General features: G+C 41.3%; 2 protein-coding genes across 4 annotated transcripts in view; both read left to right on the top strand.

The window, feature by feature from the left end:
- Positions 1–7,139, top strand: part of LOC101464409 (anoctamin-9) — a 16,806-nt gene extending 9,667 nt beyond the window's left edge. Inside the window, exons 13-26 of the mRNA XM_024803259.2 lie at positions 399–481; positions 596–700; positions 874–1,038; positions 1,127–1,163; positions 2,855–2,966; positions 3,477–3,534; positions 3,635–3,732; positions 3,825–4,021; positions 4,114–4,266; positions 4,348–4,498; positions 4,604–4,717; positions 4,820–4,913; positions 5,732–5,844; positions 6,609–7,139. Of these exons, the coding sequence (XP_024659027.2) occupies positions 399–481; positions 596–700; positions 874–1,038; positions 1,127–1,163; positions 2,855–2,966; positions 3,477–3,534; positions 3,635–3,732; positions 3,825–4,021; positions 4,114–4,266; positions 4,348–4,498; positions 4,604–4,717; positions 4,820–4,913; positions 5,732–5,844; positions 6,609–6,624 (1,496 nt within the window). The 3' untranslated portion in view covers positions 6,625–7,139. The remainder of the gene's footprint in view (positions 1–398; positions 482–595; positions 701–873; positions 1,039–1,126; positions 1,164–2,854; positions 2,967–3,476; positions 3,535–3,634; positions 3,733–3,824; positions 4,022–4,113; positions 4,267–4,347; positions 4,499–4,603; positions 4,718–4,819; positions 4,914–5,731; positions 5,845–6,608) is intronic.
- A 2,291-nt stretch (positions 7,140–9,430) lies between these two features.
- On the top strand, positions 9,431–20,272 carry sigirr (single immunoglobulin and toll-interleukin 1 receptor (TIR) domain). Of its 3 annotated transcripts, none has more exons than XM_024802959.2 (10): positions 9,431–9,679; positions 11,166–11,429; positions 11,661–11,868; positions 11,960–12,087; positions 13,181–13,321; positions 13,410–13,553; positions 18,119–18,221; positions 18,427–18,577; positions 19,218–19,395; positions 19,827–20,272. In XM_024802959.2, exons 1-10 carry the CDS (start codon positions 9,610–9,612, stop codon positions 19,994–19,996), a joined length of 1,557 nt encoding a protein of 518 aa, XP_024658727.1. In that variant the 5' UTR covers positions 9,431–9,609; the 3' UTR covers positions 19,997–20,272. The 3 variants fall into 3 exon arrangements, with proteins under 3 accessions (XP_024658727.1, XP_076741955.1, XP_076741956.1); XM_076885840.1 differs by lacking the exon at positions 9,431–9,679 and adding an exon at positions 9,922–10,072; XM_076885841.1 differs by lacking the exon at positions 9,431–9,679 and adding an exon at positions 9,948–10,127.
- The last annotated feature ends 53 nt before the right edge of the window (positions 20,273–20,325 follow it).

Here is a 20,325-nt window from a genome sequence, read left to right as displayed (position 1 = left end):
AACAGCCTTCAAAAAGTAGAAAGAATTGAAAGTAAAACTCAAACAGACAAACAAAAACACAGACAGGGGAAACCCAGGAGGGACATGGAAACGAAAAACAACAACAGCAAAAACTAAGGATTACTACAGAAACCATTTCACAAATACTATGTCACAGACAGCTGGCAGAGGTCAAATAAGAAATAATAATACGCTTTTCAACCTCAAATTAAAAGCAGGCCAACACTGACATATTTTCCACTCAAAGTTATATTTAAAACAGACAAACACCTAAAATATTCCCAACGTTGGCAGAGGTTATTAACATGTGGTGATCAAGAACAGTCACTGTTAATTGGTGCAACTATTTGGTGCATAAAATGCTCTATAAATCTCACAGAAACTCCTGTTTTTCACAGCAACACTGTTTTTGGAGTTCTGGAAGAGACATCGTGCTACCTATGTGTGTGAATGGAAAGTGTCTGATTGGAGTGAGGAAGAGGTATTTGACAGTATTATCCACTCAGTCCAGTTTGTGACACCAATACAGTGTTTATTACTTTTCATGGATGTATGTGTAAGGATGTGTTTTTTTGCTTTTCAAATCAAACTACAGGAGGAACTGATCCTGGAACTTGTGAATGATGTCAACTGTGAACCAAAAAAATTTAAGCACTCCTATTGGACCAGCAGTCTGATTTTTATCTGTGTAACAATTATGGTAGGATATCTTTTCTTCTCTTTGTCTAAATGCATTTAATAAGGATTAATAATGATTTAATAATGTACTGCTTAACATAAGAGTCAGGCTGGTTTGAACGTTTTGGAAAGAAAAATGATGTTGTTAATCGGAAAAGTATGGTGACCCAACTTAGTGTCTTTGTGTTTCTACAGATATTAGTGATCATCAGCCTAACGAGTGCTGTGGTGGTGTTCAGGGTGATTGCAGCAGATTTTTTGGCAAAGTACAAATTGAAATCTTTAAGCCACCACTCCAACATATCTGTGATGGTGCTCGGGGGTTTCCTCCATTACTTCATCATCACTATCATGACACGGGTACACAGATGTCTTAAAGTACACCTCTTTATGTGTTTAATGATGCTATCTGTGACCATTATCATACTTTTGCCTTTTTTTTTTGCAGGTAAATTGGATTGTGGCCAGGAAGCTCTGTGACATGGGTATGTTTAATGCACCTAATTTTCTTCCCCCCCCCCCCCCAAACTTTAAGGAGTTTCTGTCAGGTAACAGCTTCAGGAGGAGGCAGGAAGGAAAGTAGTCAGATCGGAAGCAGATAACACAGGTAATAGACAGATAACTTTCAGACAGAGCTTTCATCAATAAATTTTCCTAAAACTGATTTTTACACGACTTATACACATATTTATAATATTTATAAAATATTTATGATGCATTGATCTCTTTGAAATGGTCAAAAATTGTCAAAAATTAGGACACCCAAGACACTAAAATAAGATCTACAAAAGTAGATACACATTGCAAAAATGCTAGACCTAACAAATATAATACAAGGATGCTCTCTGGAATGGTCGTCGTTTTTTTGTGTCCTTGGGAAATAACTTGTGCATCCATCTAGGTGTGTGTGTGTGTGTGTGTGTGTGTGTGTGTGTGTGTGTGTGTGTGTGTGTGTGTGTGTGTGTGAGAGAGAGAGAGAGAGAGAGTGAGAGAGAGAGAGAGAGAGAGAGAGAGAGAGCATTAAAATGTGTCTGGAGATGGAGCTTGCAGCATAAGAAGGGCTTTCAGTAATATCTGAGTGCAAAAAAGCACTGTATAAATTCCTGTTTATTTGCCATGGGCTGAATTTGGAGCGAGCAGAACACAAAAAACTCTGGCTAACCTTAGAAATATTTTAGCTTTACAGTGCTGTTAATTTAGTTACATGAGCTAGGCAATATAACAAACAGCTTGGCAGCAGAATGATGCATTGGTTGCCTTGCAGCAAGAAGGCTTGAGTTTGAATTGTCTGCTGGTGTGATGGTGAATGGTTATGTGTCTCTGTGTGATGGCCTGTTAAATACTACTACTACTACTAATAATGATCATCATCATTATCATTATCATCATCATCATCATCATCACCGTAATAAACTGATGACAGGGTGTGGGCATAGAAAAGCTGAGCCAAGGGTAGTGGAGTCTTTATGCAGTGAATACATGAATTTCACTGACTTGCACAGGAATAAATTGACAGTAGATGAATGTTAACTGTATGAACCTAGTTATATGTGTCACAGTATCTAAAAGGTAATGTGTCTTTGCAGTATTCTTGTTTTACTTGAATCAATTAAGCTCTTTTATGTACTTGTGCTTCTTTACAAAAGCACATACATTAAAAGTAAATCTCTGACAGTTAACCAATGATTGAAATTCTGCAGTAAAACAACAATTTTCTAACATGGAAATGAAGGTCCTATCGGAAAATTTTGAAATTCAAGCGGCTAATGGGATTTTTTTTTAAATGAATAACTCCAGAAGCATATAATTCTTTCCCATTCTTGTTTCTATTTTTGAAGGAAAGATTGTTTCAGCTATCTGATGCACTACCTGGTGATGTTGATAAAATCTGCACACCAAGAGAAGCCACATTCCAAGAAATCAAAACACTTTTGCGATAGTGTTTCTGCAGCTGCCCTTGTTTTGGTGTGATGAGGCTCACAAATGCACACACATGTGCATGTACACACAGGCATGCAGGGATCAAACATTATCAGTCACGCTTTTGCAGCAAGTAGATACAATCAGAGAAAATTGATGTGGCTCTTTTGTAGGATGTGCGATTGTGCCATCTATTGGCCAAACAGTGAGATGCATGCATGCTGACGTACACTAACACGACTTCTGTCTTCACCAGAGGAGATAAGGTCGTTTGCTTCCACTGAAAAGAGCTTCACAGTCAAAATGTTCACCTTCCAGTTCTTCACCTATTTCACCTCACTGTTTTATGCGGCCTTCATTCTTGGCAGGTAAGAACTGCTGTCTGAATGCCTTTCAAAATTTATGGTTGTGCTGATTTGCAGCATCTTCATTTTTCAGTCCTCCCCAGAGCCTGGACCTCAACATTATTGAAGCAGTGTGGGATCATCTTGACAGAGAATGAAACAAAAGGCAGCCAAGAAGCCTGGAGAACTATTCCTGAAAGCTATTTAAAGAAATAACAAGAATAAAAGTAAAGAATAAATAATGAGAATAAAACAAAGAATAAAAGTAAAGAATAAATAAAGAATAAAAGTGGTCATACCAGATATTGACTTTACAGCTTGTTAGAGTGGTACAAACCCTATGCGTTTCCAGATGTTTCATTAAATCCCCCTTTTTCTATCAAATTCTTCAAAGAATTGAAGGATGGCTCAAGATTTTTGCTCAGTTCTCTATAAATCTCATTGTTCTACCTTTTCAAACATGCTGTATGTCTTTGATCATTTGGACTTATCTGACTAATAATTCACATTTTAATGATACATATATATTTACAGGATAAATGGCCGTCCTGGGAATTATGTAAAAATTGCAGGCCGTTGGAGACTTGAGGAAGTGAGTATGGCTCGGTCCACACTTAGAAACACAAATGTATTATTATTTTTGTGATGTTTTACATAAACTTTCTGACTTTATTTTAAACTTTTTCGTGCAGTGTCACCCTACTGGTTGTCTGACCGACCTGTTTATCCAAATGACCATTATCATGGTACTAAAGCAAACCATCAGCAATGTCTTTGAGTTCACTGGACCGTAAGTATAAAAGAGCTTTGTAATCTCATACAAACTTGTACATATGCCTCAACCTTGTATCTGTGCTGACATAAGCGGTTTGTTTGAATTAGCTGGTTATGCCGGTTGTGGAAAGGAAAAAGAACCCAGAAACTACAGAGGAAATGTGCTCACTGCTATCTGAAAGATGACTCAGACACTAAAGATGGGGATGAACTTTGTGAAAACTGCAAGCTCCGAGACTGGCTAAGCAACTACCGCCTAAATGATGTCGACTCATTTAGCCTGTTCAGAGAGTTTTTGGAAATGGGTATGTGCTCAGTGTCATGCTTCAACAACAACAGTAAAGGATAAACTAATATTGGGAAAAAAATAAAATTGATCTTTACTTTCTGTTCTCAGTGATCCAGTTCAGCTTTACCACCCTGTTTGTGGCAGCCTTTCCTCTCGCTCCTCTGTTGGCCTTCATCAATAATGTCATAGAGATACGTCTGGATGCCATTAAGATGGTCACTCTCGAGCGGAGGATGGTTCCCAAGAAAACCAACAATATTGGTGAGAACTGTTGTGAAAAGGCAGGAGACTGTGGGTCTTGTTAGCATGTTGAGCATTAGTAACACTGCTGCTTCTCCTTAGGTGTGTGGCTAGATATACTAGAGGCTATTGGTGTCTTAGCAGTCATTGTCAATGGGCTGGTCATTGGTGTATCCTCGGACTTCATCCCCCGACTTGTGTACCGTTATCACTACGGCCCGTGTGCCCTAGGCACAGCTGCACCAGATACTGAGTGAGAAGTGCATGCCTCTCGAAATTCTATACATTTTGCAATTGGCTGTATGGCTTATATGGTTATATGGCTTTCTTTTACGTTTTTCTTTTTCTCATGTTCAAGTTGTATGGTGGGTTACATCAACAACACTCTCTCCATTGCCCCATTTCTTCGTGTGAATGGTTCATATAAATACAGCGAGAACATCCCTCCTGGTGAAGAGCCTTTCTTGTGCAGGTTTGTTTTCCTTTAGTTTTCTCTTACAGATTAAGTTTTTGAGTTAAAAATAAATAAATAAATAAAACATCTGATCAAAATCTAGTATGTTCCTTTTGACAGATATAAGGACTACAGGAGCAAAGATGACTACACTCATACCCATCAGTTCTGGATCATTTTAGCTGCGCGCTTTGCGTTCGTCATCTTGTTTGAGGTAAGACCTTTGGACTTTTACAAAGCACGGCACTACATTCACACATTCACCTCTTTCCTGAGCAGTTTTTTAGCATTCTGTTACAATCTCTGGGTTTTGGGTCCAGGATTTGGTACTTGTAACTATTAATTATTAAGGTTTTTGGGTTTTGTCATCCTTTAAGTTTGGGAGAATTTTATACTTTTGTTGGCCTCTCTTTGTATATTTATTTGACTGATAAATATCTTTTGCATTTTCTGTTACATTCTGATTTTTATTCTTGGTTTTATAATTCTTACTTACTATCTTTCTTCATCCCTTTGTTCCCCCAGTTAGTCACCCATATTTGTGATCTCTGTGTTTGTTACAATGTGTTTCTGCTGCCCCTCTATCAAGTCTGTATGTCATAGTGTTGACAACATTTCCTGTTTTATTGTGATAGTCTGTTACCCAGTGTGTTGTACTTTGGTTTTCTATCTATGATTTGCTTCAGCTGTGCTCCCTGTGTAAGTTCCCATCTTCTATGGATTATTATACACCTTAAATTAAAGGTTGTTGCAAGTTTCAAGTCTGTCTTTGAGTTTGCATTGGGATGCTACTTCTTCCTAACTACAATGTATTCAACACAATGATTTTCTAACTTTGACAGCTTTGAAAAAGTTTTCAGAGCTTAGACTCGGGCTGTAACAAAACCAAGGTGTATGAAATAACCCATAACCTCCTTTTTTAATTAAATAATAAATTACGTTTTTTTTTTTAGTTAGTTAGTTTGTTTGTTTGTTTGTTTGTTTGTTTATAAAATGAGATCCACTTCCTAACCATGTACCCTCTGCTTGCAGCATGTTGTTGTCATATGCAAGTTCATTGCAGCCTGGTTTATACCGAGTGCTCCCATGGAAGTGAAGAACTGTAGGCTCTCAGATAAACTCAAGAGGCTAAAAGAGGAACTCCAGTGAGTCTTTGATAATACATGCTTACGTGTGACTGCTTAATGCAAGAAACCCCCCCAAAACTGTTGTGCAATAGTGTGACATGTCATGTATCTTCTGAAATGTACCTGTAAGTAATGCTTGTGTCCCCAAAGGTTTCAGAATGTGTCTGAATCACTATTAGCTCTATTAAGTCATGACATGAGACACTAAATATGTCAGTGTTATCAAAATGCTTTGTTACTACACGTTACTTTCTTTCAATTACAGTAATATCATGAGCTGATATGAGCAGTGAAAAGGTGGCTCATTTATTGCCCCAAAGTTAAACTGTACACTTTCCCTAAGTCTCTGATTTTCAGCTGAAACTATCAAGTTTAACCATCCTGGCCCGTTTACACAGATTCGGACAAGTAGGACAAAGGGCTTCTTTGTCAAGTATTTGGTCAATAAGCATAATTGAGTTGCTTTAACACAGTTTTGTTGTTTAAGATCTATTTAAAAGCTAAACCTTTATTCTGCTTGCAGAACTAATAATATTGATAGTAGTGCTACTAAAAAACTAACGAAGATTTATTTAAACATGCCTATATTAAAAAGGGTGTATTTAAATTTGGTTTTTCTCAACATTTTTCATGTAGACAGCCTGACTTCCTTAGCGATTGCCACGTGATATCTGTTTAAAATTGTTTTCTACACAAATTCAACAGTACTCTAATTTGAAATGTTTAACAGTATTGTTGATACATGATGACTTATAAAATGTGTTTGTTTTTATTTCTTGCAGATCATTTGAAGCATGACGGTGTAAACGGGATACATGTTACCCGAACAACACAAACCCAGTGTTGACTTGTGCATTAAAGTCTCCAGACTACTGCAGTGTTGCGTCAACTTCAAGGTTCTTAATCATCTCTCTGAGGAGCTCAGATGGAGGCCTGTGGCTGGATTGTCATCCATTAAAAGGACTGTAAAGGCAATTTGTCTTGAAGAAAACCAGTGTACAGCAGCTGATGTTACTGACCGCAACTTTCACGAGATTATTCTTATTCTGTATTGAGAATCCACCACTTGCTTGCTGTAGAAACTCCATATATACGAGCCTGTGTTTTGTATTGAAAGACTAAAGATAATTTATACTGATACTGTAAACGGGGTGTTGACTGTGTTATGCCTTAATGTATACTGTTTTACACAAAAAGCGCTGTGATGATTGTTGCTTTACTACAGGCAGAATCCAATTGTGTATTTTGTAACTCAGATGCAAAAATGTTTTGCTTTATAACATTTTATATCATTAAATACAAAAGAGAAAACATCTGTCATTGTGATTGTCTATTAATTTAACATGTGAGCATTTTTGAATTTGCAAAGCCATGGATAGGAGTAGAAGCAATCTCGATTCAGTGGCAAAAAAGCCACATGTCTTTTGTCTTCAAGTTTGATTTTCAAGAAAAATACATTTTAAAACAAAAGGTTTTAAAGCAGTAGCTTAATCACAAAGATATTGTAAATATTACACATTTGCAGTTTACATTTTGTGTGCATAAAACAAAATAGGATTTGTACCAATATAAGAAGAGCTGTTGATTTAAAACATTCCTTAATGAATTCCTCTGTGTCACGGCATGAATTGGAGATGGTTATTAATACCTTTATTTCATCACGCCTGGATTACTGTAATTCATTGTTTTCTTCCCTTAACAAAACTTCTTTGACAGAGCTGCAGGTTGTTCAGGACACTTCCACGAGGTTTCAGACTAATTCTTCACATGTCACACAGTTGCTGACTCAGTTGCACTGGCTGCCCATTAACTTATAAGTCCACTTTCAGATTCTGATTTCTACTTTTAGAGGTCTGCATGAAGCAGCAACATCATACATCAGTGAACTTTTACATCCCCAGCATGCCCCTGAAGTCATGTGATAAGGGGCAGCTGCAATAAGGTAACCTTGTGTTTCTAGCATTTTGTTGCAAAACATGTTTTTTAAAAAAAACAACAAAAAAAAACCATGTAAGTTGTAAAATGTATGTATATATTCATTTAATAAAATTGTGTATTGTAGAATGTTGGTGGACAGTTAGATTTAGAAAAACCTCAACCTCAATTTTACCTGACAGTAAAAAAATGGTTTAGAACTTAAGAGCTGCGAATATTTAAGGCTGCCAGTTGTCATCAGATGAGTGTGATTGTTCGTGCTGTGAGAAGGCTTGACATGTGAGTAACTGTCATAGCCAGAGCTAAATGGGCAAATAAATGCCTCTTGCTTCCAACATACCTTGTCTTGGTCTTCCTCGCTGTAAATTCAGCCGCAAAAGGTTGCAGTGCTATAAAAATAACATTTTACTTAGTTACTAATGACTTTATTTATGACATTTAGACTTATGGTAAGGTCACAAAAGAATGCAAACGCAATCAAAAGAACTGCAGGCCTCATTTGGCTCAGTTAATATCAAAGTTCTTGATCCAACAATAAGAAAGAGACTGGGCAAAAATAGCATCCAGGGGAGTTCAAGGAGAAAACTACTGCTAACCAAAAGCAACACAAAGGCCTCCCTCACATTTCCCAAAAAACATCTTGATGAACCCCAAGACTTTTGGGAAATATTCTACAGTGATAAGAAAAAAGTTTAACTTTTTGGAGGCTTTTTGTCCCGTTATATTTGTCATAAAACTAACACAACATTTCACAAAAAGAACATCATTCCAACAGCAAATGTGGTGGTGGTAAAGTGATGGTCCGAGGCTGCTTTGCTGCTTCAGGAAGACTTGCTGAAATTAAACCATGAATTCTGCTCTCTGCCAGAAAATCCTGAAGAAAAACATCCAGCCATCAGTTCATGTCATGAAGCTCAAGTACACCTGGAGTGGATGAGTAGCTGTCCAAAGTTAAATTCGATTGAGATGCTTTGGCATGACCTTAATCAGACTATCCATACTTGAAAACCATCCTGTGTGGCTGAATTAAAACAAATTCACAAAGAGGAGTGGGCCAAAATGCCTTCACAGCGCTATGACAAAGTAAACACCAGTTATTACAAATACTTGCTTGTATTGTCTTTGTCTTTGTCTGAATCAATGACTGTTTTTCTACAGTCATTGGTCTGAATAATAGAAGTCTGAAAAATATGCACAAAAAAAAAGAAAAAGAAAAAGGAAACTGTGAAGGGGTCAAATACTGTAAATTTTATTTGTAATAAAAAGTTATTTTAAAGCTTTAGGTAATACATTTACCGGTACTAGGTTGTGACAAAGTAATTCAACGCACCTTTTACAAACCCTTTGTTAATAAACAACTAATATTATGTAGGTGTTTATTCATTTCTATTTTACCAGGCATTCAAAATCTAGAGATTCATAATCTCTATTGCCAGAGCTTCTTGGGCCCAGATGGCGCCTGTATATTAGGTGTCATACATCTAAACAGCAATACTAAAATAAAAAGTTGACAATAAACCATTTTGGTTGTTCTCTCTGTTACAGTATTCACATACATCCCTTTTTAGCCAGTTTTCTTCCTGTACAGGAAGTTAAAGTGCAAGGCAGGTAAAAGTCGGTGTGTGCATCACATGACCAAGGGCCAGCCAATCGGCAGGAGAGCTTCAGGTTTTTCCAGGTGCAGTTAGTGAACCGCAAGGCTGTCGTTTGCATATCCGCCTCGACTCTGTTTGTAACCATATAATAAGCCAGGAAAGTTGTGGTTTAGTGATGTAGTTAAACAGAAAACTCTGCACTCGGTTCAGTGTTCACCTGAGGACGGAGGAAGAGGGAAACAGCTGCCCGCTCATGGCTGTGATTTTAGTGGCTTTCACTTTGATGTGCTCCGGGTTATGGGACAGAGGTTTACTCGCAGTCGGTAAGGGTGTTATTTACTTATCACTTTTTAAGGGCAGGTTTAGAGTTTGCTTGGAGCACCTGCTTAACAGCTCCACAGCTGGGAGCTGTGGCTGTATTCAATGTATTCATTGTGGATGCGTTTTTATTATAAACTATTTATCGCGGTCATAGATGCTGATGAGTATGCTAAACAACCAGGTCAATGCACATGTGGTCATTGCGTGCACGCATGTCACTGTCACGCAGTCACATGCTGTTGCCCGGCAACAAGACCAGAAACGGACTTTAGACCCGGACGGGTTGAAAGAAAAAAAGAGAAGAAAAGGAGGAAAAGTCAAAAGGAGGAGCGAATATTTGTTGGTTTTTCCTTAACGTCACAATGTGCGCATGCGCTGACCAACTTGACCGACAGGTTAGGATTTAATAGAGCAGCAGCTGACATTAGTTTATCCGATGTGTTTAATTTGGTAAGGCTCATTTGTTTACACTGGTGTTTTTATTGATTATTATTATTATTATTGTTTGAATCTATTATAATCTAAGTCAGGGAAACACTCCTTTGCTCATCGTCTTCATGGGTGAAAGTGTAAACAACTTCACCTTCATACATCATTAACCTCTTACTCCAGGCCCTAAAAACTACACAGTGTCGTGTCGCTCCACAGAGTCTGTGCAAGCTGCTTGTATGCACAGACTGTATGCAAAATGTTTCTTTAAAAGGAAGTAAAGCCAATTTCGGGGGATTTTGGCCTGCATCCATTTGATCATACCGCATGCATCAGGGGTAGATTTGTGCTAATACTGTAGCCTTATTACATTGTGGTTTGTTTATGGGCCAAAATAACATAAATCCCATTCATACTAGATTGTTGGGCATCTGATTCAGTTTTTAGTGATGCAACAGTGCGCGGTGTCATGTTACCTTACATAACATGATACCTGATCAGCAAAAACAGGGGATAAAGGAGGAAAAAAACAGTATTGAACATCCTGATCATGTTTTGTATGCTTTGTGGTCTCATTTCAGGAAGTTGCTCTCAAGTCACTGCTATGTCCAGTGTAGAACAAATGGTTCCTCAAAAATCCTCAATTCCCTCGGCTATTTGATGACTTAACCCTGACAGGATCATTTAGATTAATTTTTCCATGATTGCTAGTTTTTAAACACTTCTCCTTGTTAATCCTATTAATTTATTTTATTTATATTTTTTATTTAACTTCATTGTTTGTTGATCTGTGTCTTCTACTGGAACAATGTTTGTGAGTAGTGTTTAAAGAGTGTAGGCTGTGTGAATTTGACTGTTAAATAGGTTGTCTGGGTAAGATGCAAACTAACTGCCCTTTTGGGGATTCATAAAATTAATTGAATCTAGATGTAAATATAAATATTAAGTCTTTCAATACTTTGAGGTGTAGCCTACAGATTTTATCTTAGGGATATAAATGCACTGACACGGACTGAATACTCTGTCCTAAGTAAACCTCTGTATTTCTTCTCTACGAAGGTCAAACTTGCGTGGATGAGAGTAGATTTAAAGAACAGGCGGCATTTGTCGGGCATCCATATCAACTACAGTGCCCTCTGAAGATTGTTCAGAGCACATCTCAAACACAGCTGACCTGGCAAAAGGACTGCGTGCAGCTCCCTACAAATGAGAGCAAAATCTACCTGGACTTTAATAGCCTAAATTTGGAAGACCAAGGAAATTACACCTGTATGCAACAGAGCAACAGCACGGTCACATTTACTGTGCGTCTCCTAGTTAAAGGTAAAGTAATGTTTCAGTGTGCTAGAGTAATTAAGTTATTTCGAAATCAATGAGCTGCTGTAGAGTTTGTGTGTGGATTTGAAGGGGTTAATTGAATGGATATACCTACAAACAGGTATTTTGTTTCAGCATGCCTTCTAGTAACAGGCTCAGGTGCTACCTGGCATGAAGGCCCCTATTGTCTGGAGATCTTGCAGTGAACATGGATAACAGCTGTGTGTCTTTACACAGAGTCTCAGTGCTCTAAGGCTCCAGAATTTAAACCTAACGGGGGCTCGACAACACTCTGGGAAAATGTGGGATCCACTGTGAAACTGAACTGCACTGCTCTCCTCTTCTGGGACCCAGCAGAGAAGCAATGTGACACCACGTTGCAGTGGAGTAAAGATGGTCATCCCCTCAATAACCACACACTTTCCTCGCTGAACACATCATCATGGTGATTTGAAGCCGTTGAATATTAGCTTGGCGAAAGTTAATAATGTACCTGTGTTTAGACCTGTGCTTAATCTTCTGTCTAACTATATCAGGTCTCCCGGTGCCAACCAGCTGATGGTAAATAGCTTCCTAGTGATCACCCTCAGAGAGCTGGAAGATTTTGGGCTGTACAGCTGCACAGTGAGGAACATTTCTGCTGACTTCAGTCTGAAGAATCTAGGTAAAAATAAAAAAACAAACAAGTTTCTCAAATAGGAGTTGAGGCTATTCAGGATACATAATGGGTCTATTTTCCATATTTAAACATATTCTTTAAATACTAACTATTTAACGGAGAAATTCCATCTACTCAGCTAAGGGTGTTTTCTTTTAAATGGGGTTCTTTGAAATTTTGATCCACAGTCAGTGGGTTACTTCCAGTGGATGGCATTAGGCTTTGCATGTACTGCTCTGGACACAGTCGGCAGCTAAAAGAAGTTAGTTTAAGCGTACACTATATTTTCAGCCCTTTCCCTGCAAACTTAAATATTAAAGACTAACTAAAGTGCTTACACAGGACCATCAAACTCAACAAACACAGGAATCTGACTTGATATGCTTGTGTAGCTCTGTCTTGATTGAATAATTTTTGATAATGAATTAGTTCAGGTCCAGACTGATGCTTTAAAGCACTATAGTCACATATTATGTGAGCAGTAACTACTTTTTTTTACATGGTAAGAATAAAATAAAAAAATGGGGCAGGGATAGCTCAGTAGGTAGAGTGGTGCCCCCATGATTAGTAGGTCGGGGGTTCAAATCCACTGAAAGGCTACGCTAAGGTACCCCTGAGCAAGGTATCATCCTTACACACTGCTCCCCGGGTGCCTAATGGCTGCCCATTGCTTCACTGGGTGAATGGATTAAATGCAGAGAGGAATTTCCCCACGGGGATCAATAAAGTATACATTATTGTTATTTTAAAAAAAAAACAAAGACTGGGAAAGAAACTATTTCTGTGCAGTTGTGGTCAGACATTCACATATACTCTATAAATATAATGGTAATTTTGTTCTTTTAATTCTTTGAGCTGTTCTTTTTCCGGGGTGGAATAATTATATAGCATACATCTTTAATCATTTAAATTGAAAAAACTGTGCTTTTTTTTTTATCTTGGATTTTCCTCCAAAAGTTTACTTGCTGTCTATGCTGTATATTAAAAATTGTGCCACAATATATGTTGTATAATATAAAATCTTTTAATTGGAGTATTACCTTTATATTCTCCATTGATTTCCATTGATTTTCCTTTTGCTTCTGGTATCTATGTCCAGGCAGCCCCAGTCACACAGGTGCCGTGATTGCAGCTGTCATCCTCCTCCTGTTCCTGGCTTTAGCTGCTGTCATTTACTCGAGGTGCCACCTGAACATCAAACTCTGGTACAAGAACTCGTATGGAGACTATGAACTCAATGGTGAGACCTCTCTTGAATTTAAATTAAGTTGCCGCACTGATATTTTTGTATTAACAACACCTGGATGTTTGTGTCTGAACCTTTTCAGATGGGAAATTATATGATGCCTATATCTCATATGTGAATAATGACTATGACAGGAAGTTTGTCAACTTCGTACTCAAACCTCACCTGGAAAATATAAATGGGTACAAAGTGCACCTCAATGACAACGATATACTACCTGGTGCAGGTATGATTATATTCCCACACTGCAGCGCTACTATTGCTTCTGTGTTGCTTCCCTCATTCATGCCTGCTTCATGATCAGCATATATAATTTTAAGTAACCCACTGAAATGAACAATCATGAAAAACATCATTTTTATAGGACACTCTGAATCAGTAATTTTCAGAACCACATCAGAGCAATAACTTCTTCACAAGTTTATCAGTCTCTCACATCGTTGTGCAAGAATTTCGTCTCACTCTTTGTTGCTTTAGTTCATTGAAGTTTGTGAGTATTCGTCTATGCACAGCTGGGGCATTGTAGCACCTTTATTCTTTTCTTTTTCAAGCTTTCTCTTGTATATTTACCGCTGTGCCTGTTGCATGACCCAATTTCATACCAGGCTTTAGCTTTCAGACAGATTGCCCCATATGTGACTAGATATGGTTAAAGTGCTGAAAGCCAGCACTCTGTATAAACCATAGAAAATCAGTTGTCCCAGTCAGAAAAAGACCAAAAATATAGGTCTCACTCTCTGTCAGATTGCCTGTCACACCTGTAGACAGAGTGAGAGTTAATGTATAACAGCTGTCTTTGACTGTCTGAGTTCACATCTTTCAGGAATGTGTGAAATTGAAGAAGTCAAATTCATCTTTAACCTCCTAGGACCCGGTGTCCACATATGTGGACATCACGTTTTGGGTTGTCTAGACCAAAATACAAAATTTTGCTCTACAAGGGCCTGATATCCACTTACGAGGACATTATACTGCCACTGTTCTATTGAAATTTTAAACAAATATCCTCATATGTGCATCTCATTTTTGTCAGGAACAAAAATCAGGTAAAACAAAAAAAAATCTGGCAATTCTTTGTTTTTACACTCATCAGGTCCCAATATGCCCAAATATCAAAGAGAAATTAAAAATGCATGCCATGGAAGAGTTCGGGTCTTAGGAGGTTAACTACACTCAGGCCATACAGTGTTACAATAGTTAGAAATGTTAGAAATGAAACAGAAAAGGTTTATGAGTTCAAATCCACTGGTCAGCTCTCTGTGCTAGCCTTGCCAGCCTCTTAGTCACTAAACTCCAGCACCATTGGTCAACTCAGAGACCACAAGGTGCCCAGGTTCTGTAGCTGCAAAACAAGCGCAAATCACAGCCCGTCACCACCGTGCTTCACAGTTGGTATGAGGTGTTTGTGCTAATATGCTATGTTTGGTATTCACTATATTTGGTGCTTTGTGTCATGGCCAAACATTTCCACTTTGGTCTTGGCCGTCACAGATCATTGTTCCAGAAGTCTTGTGGTTTGCTAAGATGCAACTTTTCAAACATTCCAAACAAGCCACACTTTGTCAGTCTTTTTCTATTTGTACTGTTGTAACTCCATCCATCCATCCATTTTCATCCGCTTTGTCCGGGGCCGGGTCGCAGGGGCAGCAGCCTAAGCAAAGAGGCCCAGACCTCCCTCTCCCCAGCCACCTCCTCCAGCTTATCCGGGGGAATACCAAGGCGTTCCCAGGCAAGCCGAGAGATATAATCTCTCCAGCGTGTCCTGGGTCTGCCCCGGGGCCTCCTCCCGGTGGGACATGCCTGGAACACCTCACCCAGGAGGCGCCCAGGGGGCATCCTTGTCAGATGCCCGAACCACCTCAGCTGGCTCCTTTCGATGTGGAGCAGCAGCTGCTCTACTCTGAGCCCCTCCCGGATGGCCGAACTTCTCACCCTATCTCTAAGGGAGAGGCCAGCCACCCTTCGGAGGAAGCTCATTTCTGCCGCTTGTATCCGCGATCTCGTTCTTTCGGTCACTACCCACAGCTCGTGGCCATAGGTGAGGGTAGGGACGTAGATCGACCGGTAAATTGAGAGCTTCGCTTTTACACTCAGCTCCCTCTTCACCACGACGGACCGGTGCAGCGTCCGCATTACTGCAGCTGCAGCCCCAATCCGTCTGTCGATCTCTGGCTCCCTTCTCCCATCACTCGCGAACAAGACCCCGAGATACTTGAACTCCTCCACTTGGGGCAGGAACTCATCCCCGACCCGGAGTGGGCACTCCACCCTTTTCCGGCTGAGAACCATGGCCTCAGATTTGGAGGTGCTGATCCTCATTCCCGCTGCTTCACACTCGGCTGCGAACCGCTCCAGTGTGAGCTGGAGGCCCTCACCCGATGAAGCCAACAGAACCACATCATCTGCAAAAATCAGAGATGAGATTCTGAGGCCACCAAAGCGAAAGCCCTCCGCCACTTGGCTGCGCCTAGAAATCCTGTCCATAAAAATTATAAACAGAACCGGAGACAAAGGGCAGCCCTGGCGGAGCCCATCACCCACCGGGAACGAGTCCGACTTATTGCCGGCAATGCGAACCAAGCTCTTGCAACGGTTGTATAGGGATCGAATGGCCCGTAGCAATGGGCCAGACACCCCATACTCCCGCAACACCTCCCACAGGACACCCCGAGGGACACGGTCGAATGCCTTCTCCAAGTCCACAAAACACATGTAGACTGGTTGGGCAAACTCCCATGCACCCTCAAGTATCCTGGAGAGGATAAAGAGCTGGTCCAGTGTTCCGCGACCAGGACGAAAACCGCATTGTTCCTCCTGTATCCGAGGTTCGACTAACGGACGAACTCTCCTTTCCAGCACCCTGGCATAGACTTTCCCAGGGAGGCTGAGGAGTGTGATCCCCCTGTAGTTGGAACACACCCTCCGGTCCCCTTTCTTGAAGATGGGGACCACCACCCCGGTCTGCCAGTCCACAGGTACTGCCCCTGATCTCCACGCAACATTCCAGAGGCGTGTCAACCAGGACAGCCCTACAACGTCCAGAGCCTTCAGGAACTCGGGGCGGACCTCATCAACACCAGGGGCTCTGCCACCAAGGAGTTGTTTAACTGCCTCAGTGACCTCGCCCCCGGAAATTGGCGGGTCATTCCCCTCATCCCCAGACTCTGCTTCCTCCTCGGAAGACGTGTCAGTGGGATTAAGGAGGTCCTCGAAGTATTCCTTCCACCGCCTGACAATTTTCTCAGTCGACGTCAGCAGCGCTCCGCCAGCACTATACACAGTGCAGGTAGAGCACCGCTTTCCCCTCCTGAGACGTCTGACGGTTTGCCAGAATCTCTTCGAGGCAGCCCGAAAGTCTTTTTCCATGGCCTCTCCGAACTCCTCCCACACCCGAGTTTTTGCTTCAGCCACTGCCCGAGCCGCATTCCGCTTGGCCTGTCGATACCTGTCGGCTGCCTCCGGAGTCCCACAGGCTAACCAAGCCCGATAGGACTCCTTCTTCAGCCTGGTGGCTCCCTTCACCTCTGGTGTCCACCATTTGGTTCGGGGATTACCACCACGGCAGGCACCAACCACCTTGCGGCCGCAGCTCAATGCAGCAGCTTCGGCAATGGAGACGCTGAACATGGTCCATTCGGACTCAATGTCCCCAGTCTCCCTCGGAATGCTGTTGAAGCTCTGCCGGAGGTGTGCGTTGAAGATCTCGCGGACTGGGGCCTCTGCTAGACGTGCACCAGGTCTGTCCAGCGTCTTCCCCCGCCACCTGATCCAACTCACCACCAGGTGGTGATCAGTTGACAGCTCAGCCCCTCTCTTTACCCGAGTGTCCAGAACATATGGTCGCAGGTCTGCTGATACGATTACAAAATCGATCATCGACCTACGGCCTAGAGCATCCTGGTGCCACGTGCACTTATGGACACTCTTATGTTCGAACAGGGTGTTCGTTATGGCCAAACTGTGATTAGCACAGAAGTCCAATAACAGAGCACCGCTCGGGTTCAGATCAGGGAGGCCGTTCCTCCCAATCACGCCCCTCCAGGTCTCGCTGTCGTTACCCACGTGAGCAGCACCCCCCCCCCAGGGACTCTAAGAAGGCTGGGTACTCTGAACTGCCACTCGGCGCATAAGCGCAGATGACAGTCAGGACCCGTTCCCCGACCCTAAGGCGCAGGGAACAAACCCTCTCGTCCACCGGGAAAAACCCCAACGTACCGGCAGCAAGCCGAGGGGATATTAGAATACCCACCCCAGCCCGCCGCCTCTCACCAGGGGCAACTCCAGACTGAGACAGAGTCCAGCCTCTCTCCAGGAGACTGGTTCCAGAGCCCAAGCCATGCGTAGAGGTGAGCCCGACTATATCTAGCCGGTACCTCTCAACCTCACGCACTAACTCAGGCTCCTTCCCCACCAGAGAGGTGACATTCCATGTCCCTATTGCCAGTCTTGGCAGCCGGGGGTCAGTCCACCAGGGCCTCCGCTCCTGGCCGCCACCCGGCACACAATGCACCCGACCCCTATGGCGCCTCCTGCGGGTGGTGGGCCTGCGGGAGCATGGGTCGATAAGGTAGCGATTCAAGGAGGGGCTGTTGTAACTTTAACCTTTAATATGCTGACTGAGGCCTGCAAAGTCTGAGATGCAGCTCTTCTACTTTTATAGAGGTAGCAGCACATGGCTGCTACTTACCCTCCTAATGTTTATGGAAACAGTAAGAGTGTTCTTAATATTCTGCACTGATTCGTGTAAAAAACATTAATTTTTGCCTTTTTAATTGCACCATCTGTTTTCAGATCCTTCTGCAGAGCTCCTAATGAACATCAGTCGCTCTCGGCGCCTCATCGTGCTGCTCTCTTTTGCTTACCTTGAACAGGACTGGTGTTCCAGTAACTTCAGGTAGGACGGAATACACAGAAATATCACTATTTAAACTTTGCTTTATAAATAAAAATGATATTGAATTTATATAGCAAACAGCCAAGTTATGAAAGTGTGAAAGCAAATGTAATAATTTGTGTATTAGTACATCGTACCACTTGAGGGCAGAATTGCTCCAATATGCAGTGTCCTATGTTTAACTGGAGCTCTGTGTATTTTTTAGACAAGGCCTCCTGCACTTGTTGGAGTTGTGTCAGCAGCCCATCTTCATCTTGTTGGATGCTCAGTATAAGCGCATGAGGCCAGAGTTCAAACAGCTGCTTAGTGAGCACCAGCACTGCCTCACCATACTTACCTGGAGACACAACTCTGTGGTAATACTCCAGCCATATGTTGTTTCCTTGCTAATATGATGGATAGTTTCGACTGACATTATCCGAAGGACACTGTGGGTGTGGTAGATTTGATTGGTTGTCACGATGTTTAGGTTTAAAATGTGGGGAATGATTGGTTTGCATTTGTACATGCCATTACATTTTCAACTGTAGCACTGCCCACTTCAAACCAGGGAAAACCAGGAAGAGGAGACAATAACAGAGAGTAACAGTGCAGATAGAAATCTGTCAGTTACAAGTCAGAAGATTTTTGTGTTCTTCTACGTTCTCAAAAGTTTATTGGAAGGTTCAAGGCTAGAATAATAATAGTGATAAAGCTAGTGTTTATTTTACAGGACCCCCCCCCCCCCCCAAGAAGATCTGAATTATCACTAAGTTAGCTTGTAAAAGTGACTGCCACAGTCATGCATTTTCACATATTTTTCTCAGTCTTTCATAAAAGTTGAAACATCTTTGTTTTCACTTTGCTATCATGCATTATTGATATCAAAAATGAGCAGCTTTATCAATTCAAAATGAAATGAAAACTATAGCATTGCACTTTAGAAGGTTCGTTTGACTTTGTAGCAGCTTGCTGGGACGAATGTTATTTGGTGTCTTTGTGCTTGTGTTTGCACAGACGCCTTCATCTGTCTTCTGGAAAGAGCTAGCTTTAGCAATGCCTCGCAGTGTTGTCTTCCACAAGGAGTCTGCTGGTGACCCTCAGACATTGCTGGAGGATGACAAAGACCCGATGCTGACCCTTCAGCCGGACTACCTGAACTGCCGTTCAGATACGGACCCTGCCGGTGATCTGGGTAAGAGGTGCAGTCTAGGTTTTGTGTGAGAAACACACACAAAAATGTTAAAATTTTAATATCTGGAAAAAATACTGAGGCAAGCATTCACATGTTTAACAAGCACCTGTTAATGACTTTGATCCAATAATGCAAATCATCAACTATTCAGCAGTTCTTGTACTTGTTGTCACAAGAGTGCAACATAAAATGTTCCAGCCTTCATACAAGTCTCAACCTGAAAGACTTAAAAAAAAAAAAAAAACACGTCAGAGTCGAAACTCTCTTCATTTCACTTAGTTAGTTCCCAATTTGAATAAACAAATACTGACTAAGCTATAGTTAATACTTAACTTCATAACTAAGGCATTATATCACAATGGTCTTTCACATATTTACTTTTCATTTCACTATTGACATTTTGCATCGCTCTCCTTCTCTCTGTGTCGCAGGTCTTCGCCTCCCTGTCTACAAAGCTTTGTCCTGCAAAGCTCCAGTTCTCCCCGCTGCAACCAGCTCAGCAGCTGAGCCAAAACCCTCTGACATCGACATCTCGGACCTGGGATCACGCAACTACGCAGCACGCTCAGACTTCTACTGCCTGGTCGCTGAGGACATCTGATTCACACTCCTTTCTAAAACTCGACGCTCTGTAGAGATCGCTGTCGGCACGTCTTTTCTTTGTTTTCTCCATCGTGTAGCCAACTGTTTCCATTCTGTACAATGTGTTATTAAAATCAGTGTGTTGCTTTCTGTTTCTACATGCCATAGATGATTTTTAGCATTTTTACATTTCATACTGATGTGTAACATACTTTGTGAGAAATTGTCTGAAGTATTTCAGGGAAGTAAGTGTAATTAAGAGTGTGTGTACAATAAATATTTTATTAATTGCCAATTTACCCTGTTGATCTTTATTTTAGTCTCCAACAAAAGACAGTGTAATGACGG

Source organism: Maylandia zebra, linkage group LG7 (assembly GCF_041146795.1).
Source record: "Maylandia zebra isolate NMK-2024a linkage group LG7, Mzebra_GT3a, whole genome shotgun sequence".
NCBI classification, from domain to species: Eukaryota; Metazoa; Chordata; class Actinopteri; order Cichliformes; family Cichlidae; genus Maylandia; species Maylandia zebra.
The sequence above is the reverse complement of the archived record's forward strand: the minus strand, read 5'-3'. Positions and strand labels throughout refer to the sequence as shown.

Coding starts and splice junctions, on each gene's coding strand:
- sigirr (XM_024802959.2), top strand. CDS start 9,610: ATGGCTGTGATTTTAGTGGCTTTCACTTTGATGTGCTCCGGGTTATGG. Junction 11,430..11,660: donor TGTGCGTCTCCTAGTTAAAG/GTAAAGTAATGT, acceptor GTCTTTACACAG/AGTCTCAGTGCTCTAAGGCT. Junction 11,869..11,959: donor TCGCTGAACACATCATCATG/GTGATTTGAAGC, acceptor TAACTATATCAG/GTCTCCCGGTGCCAACCAGC.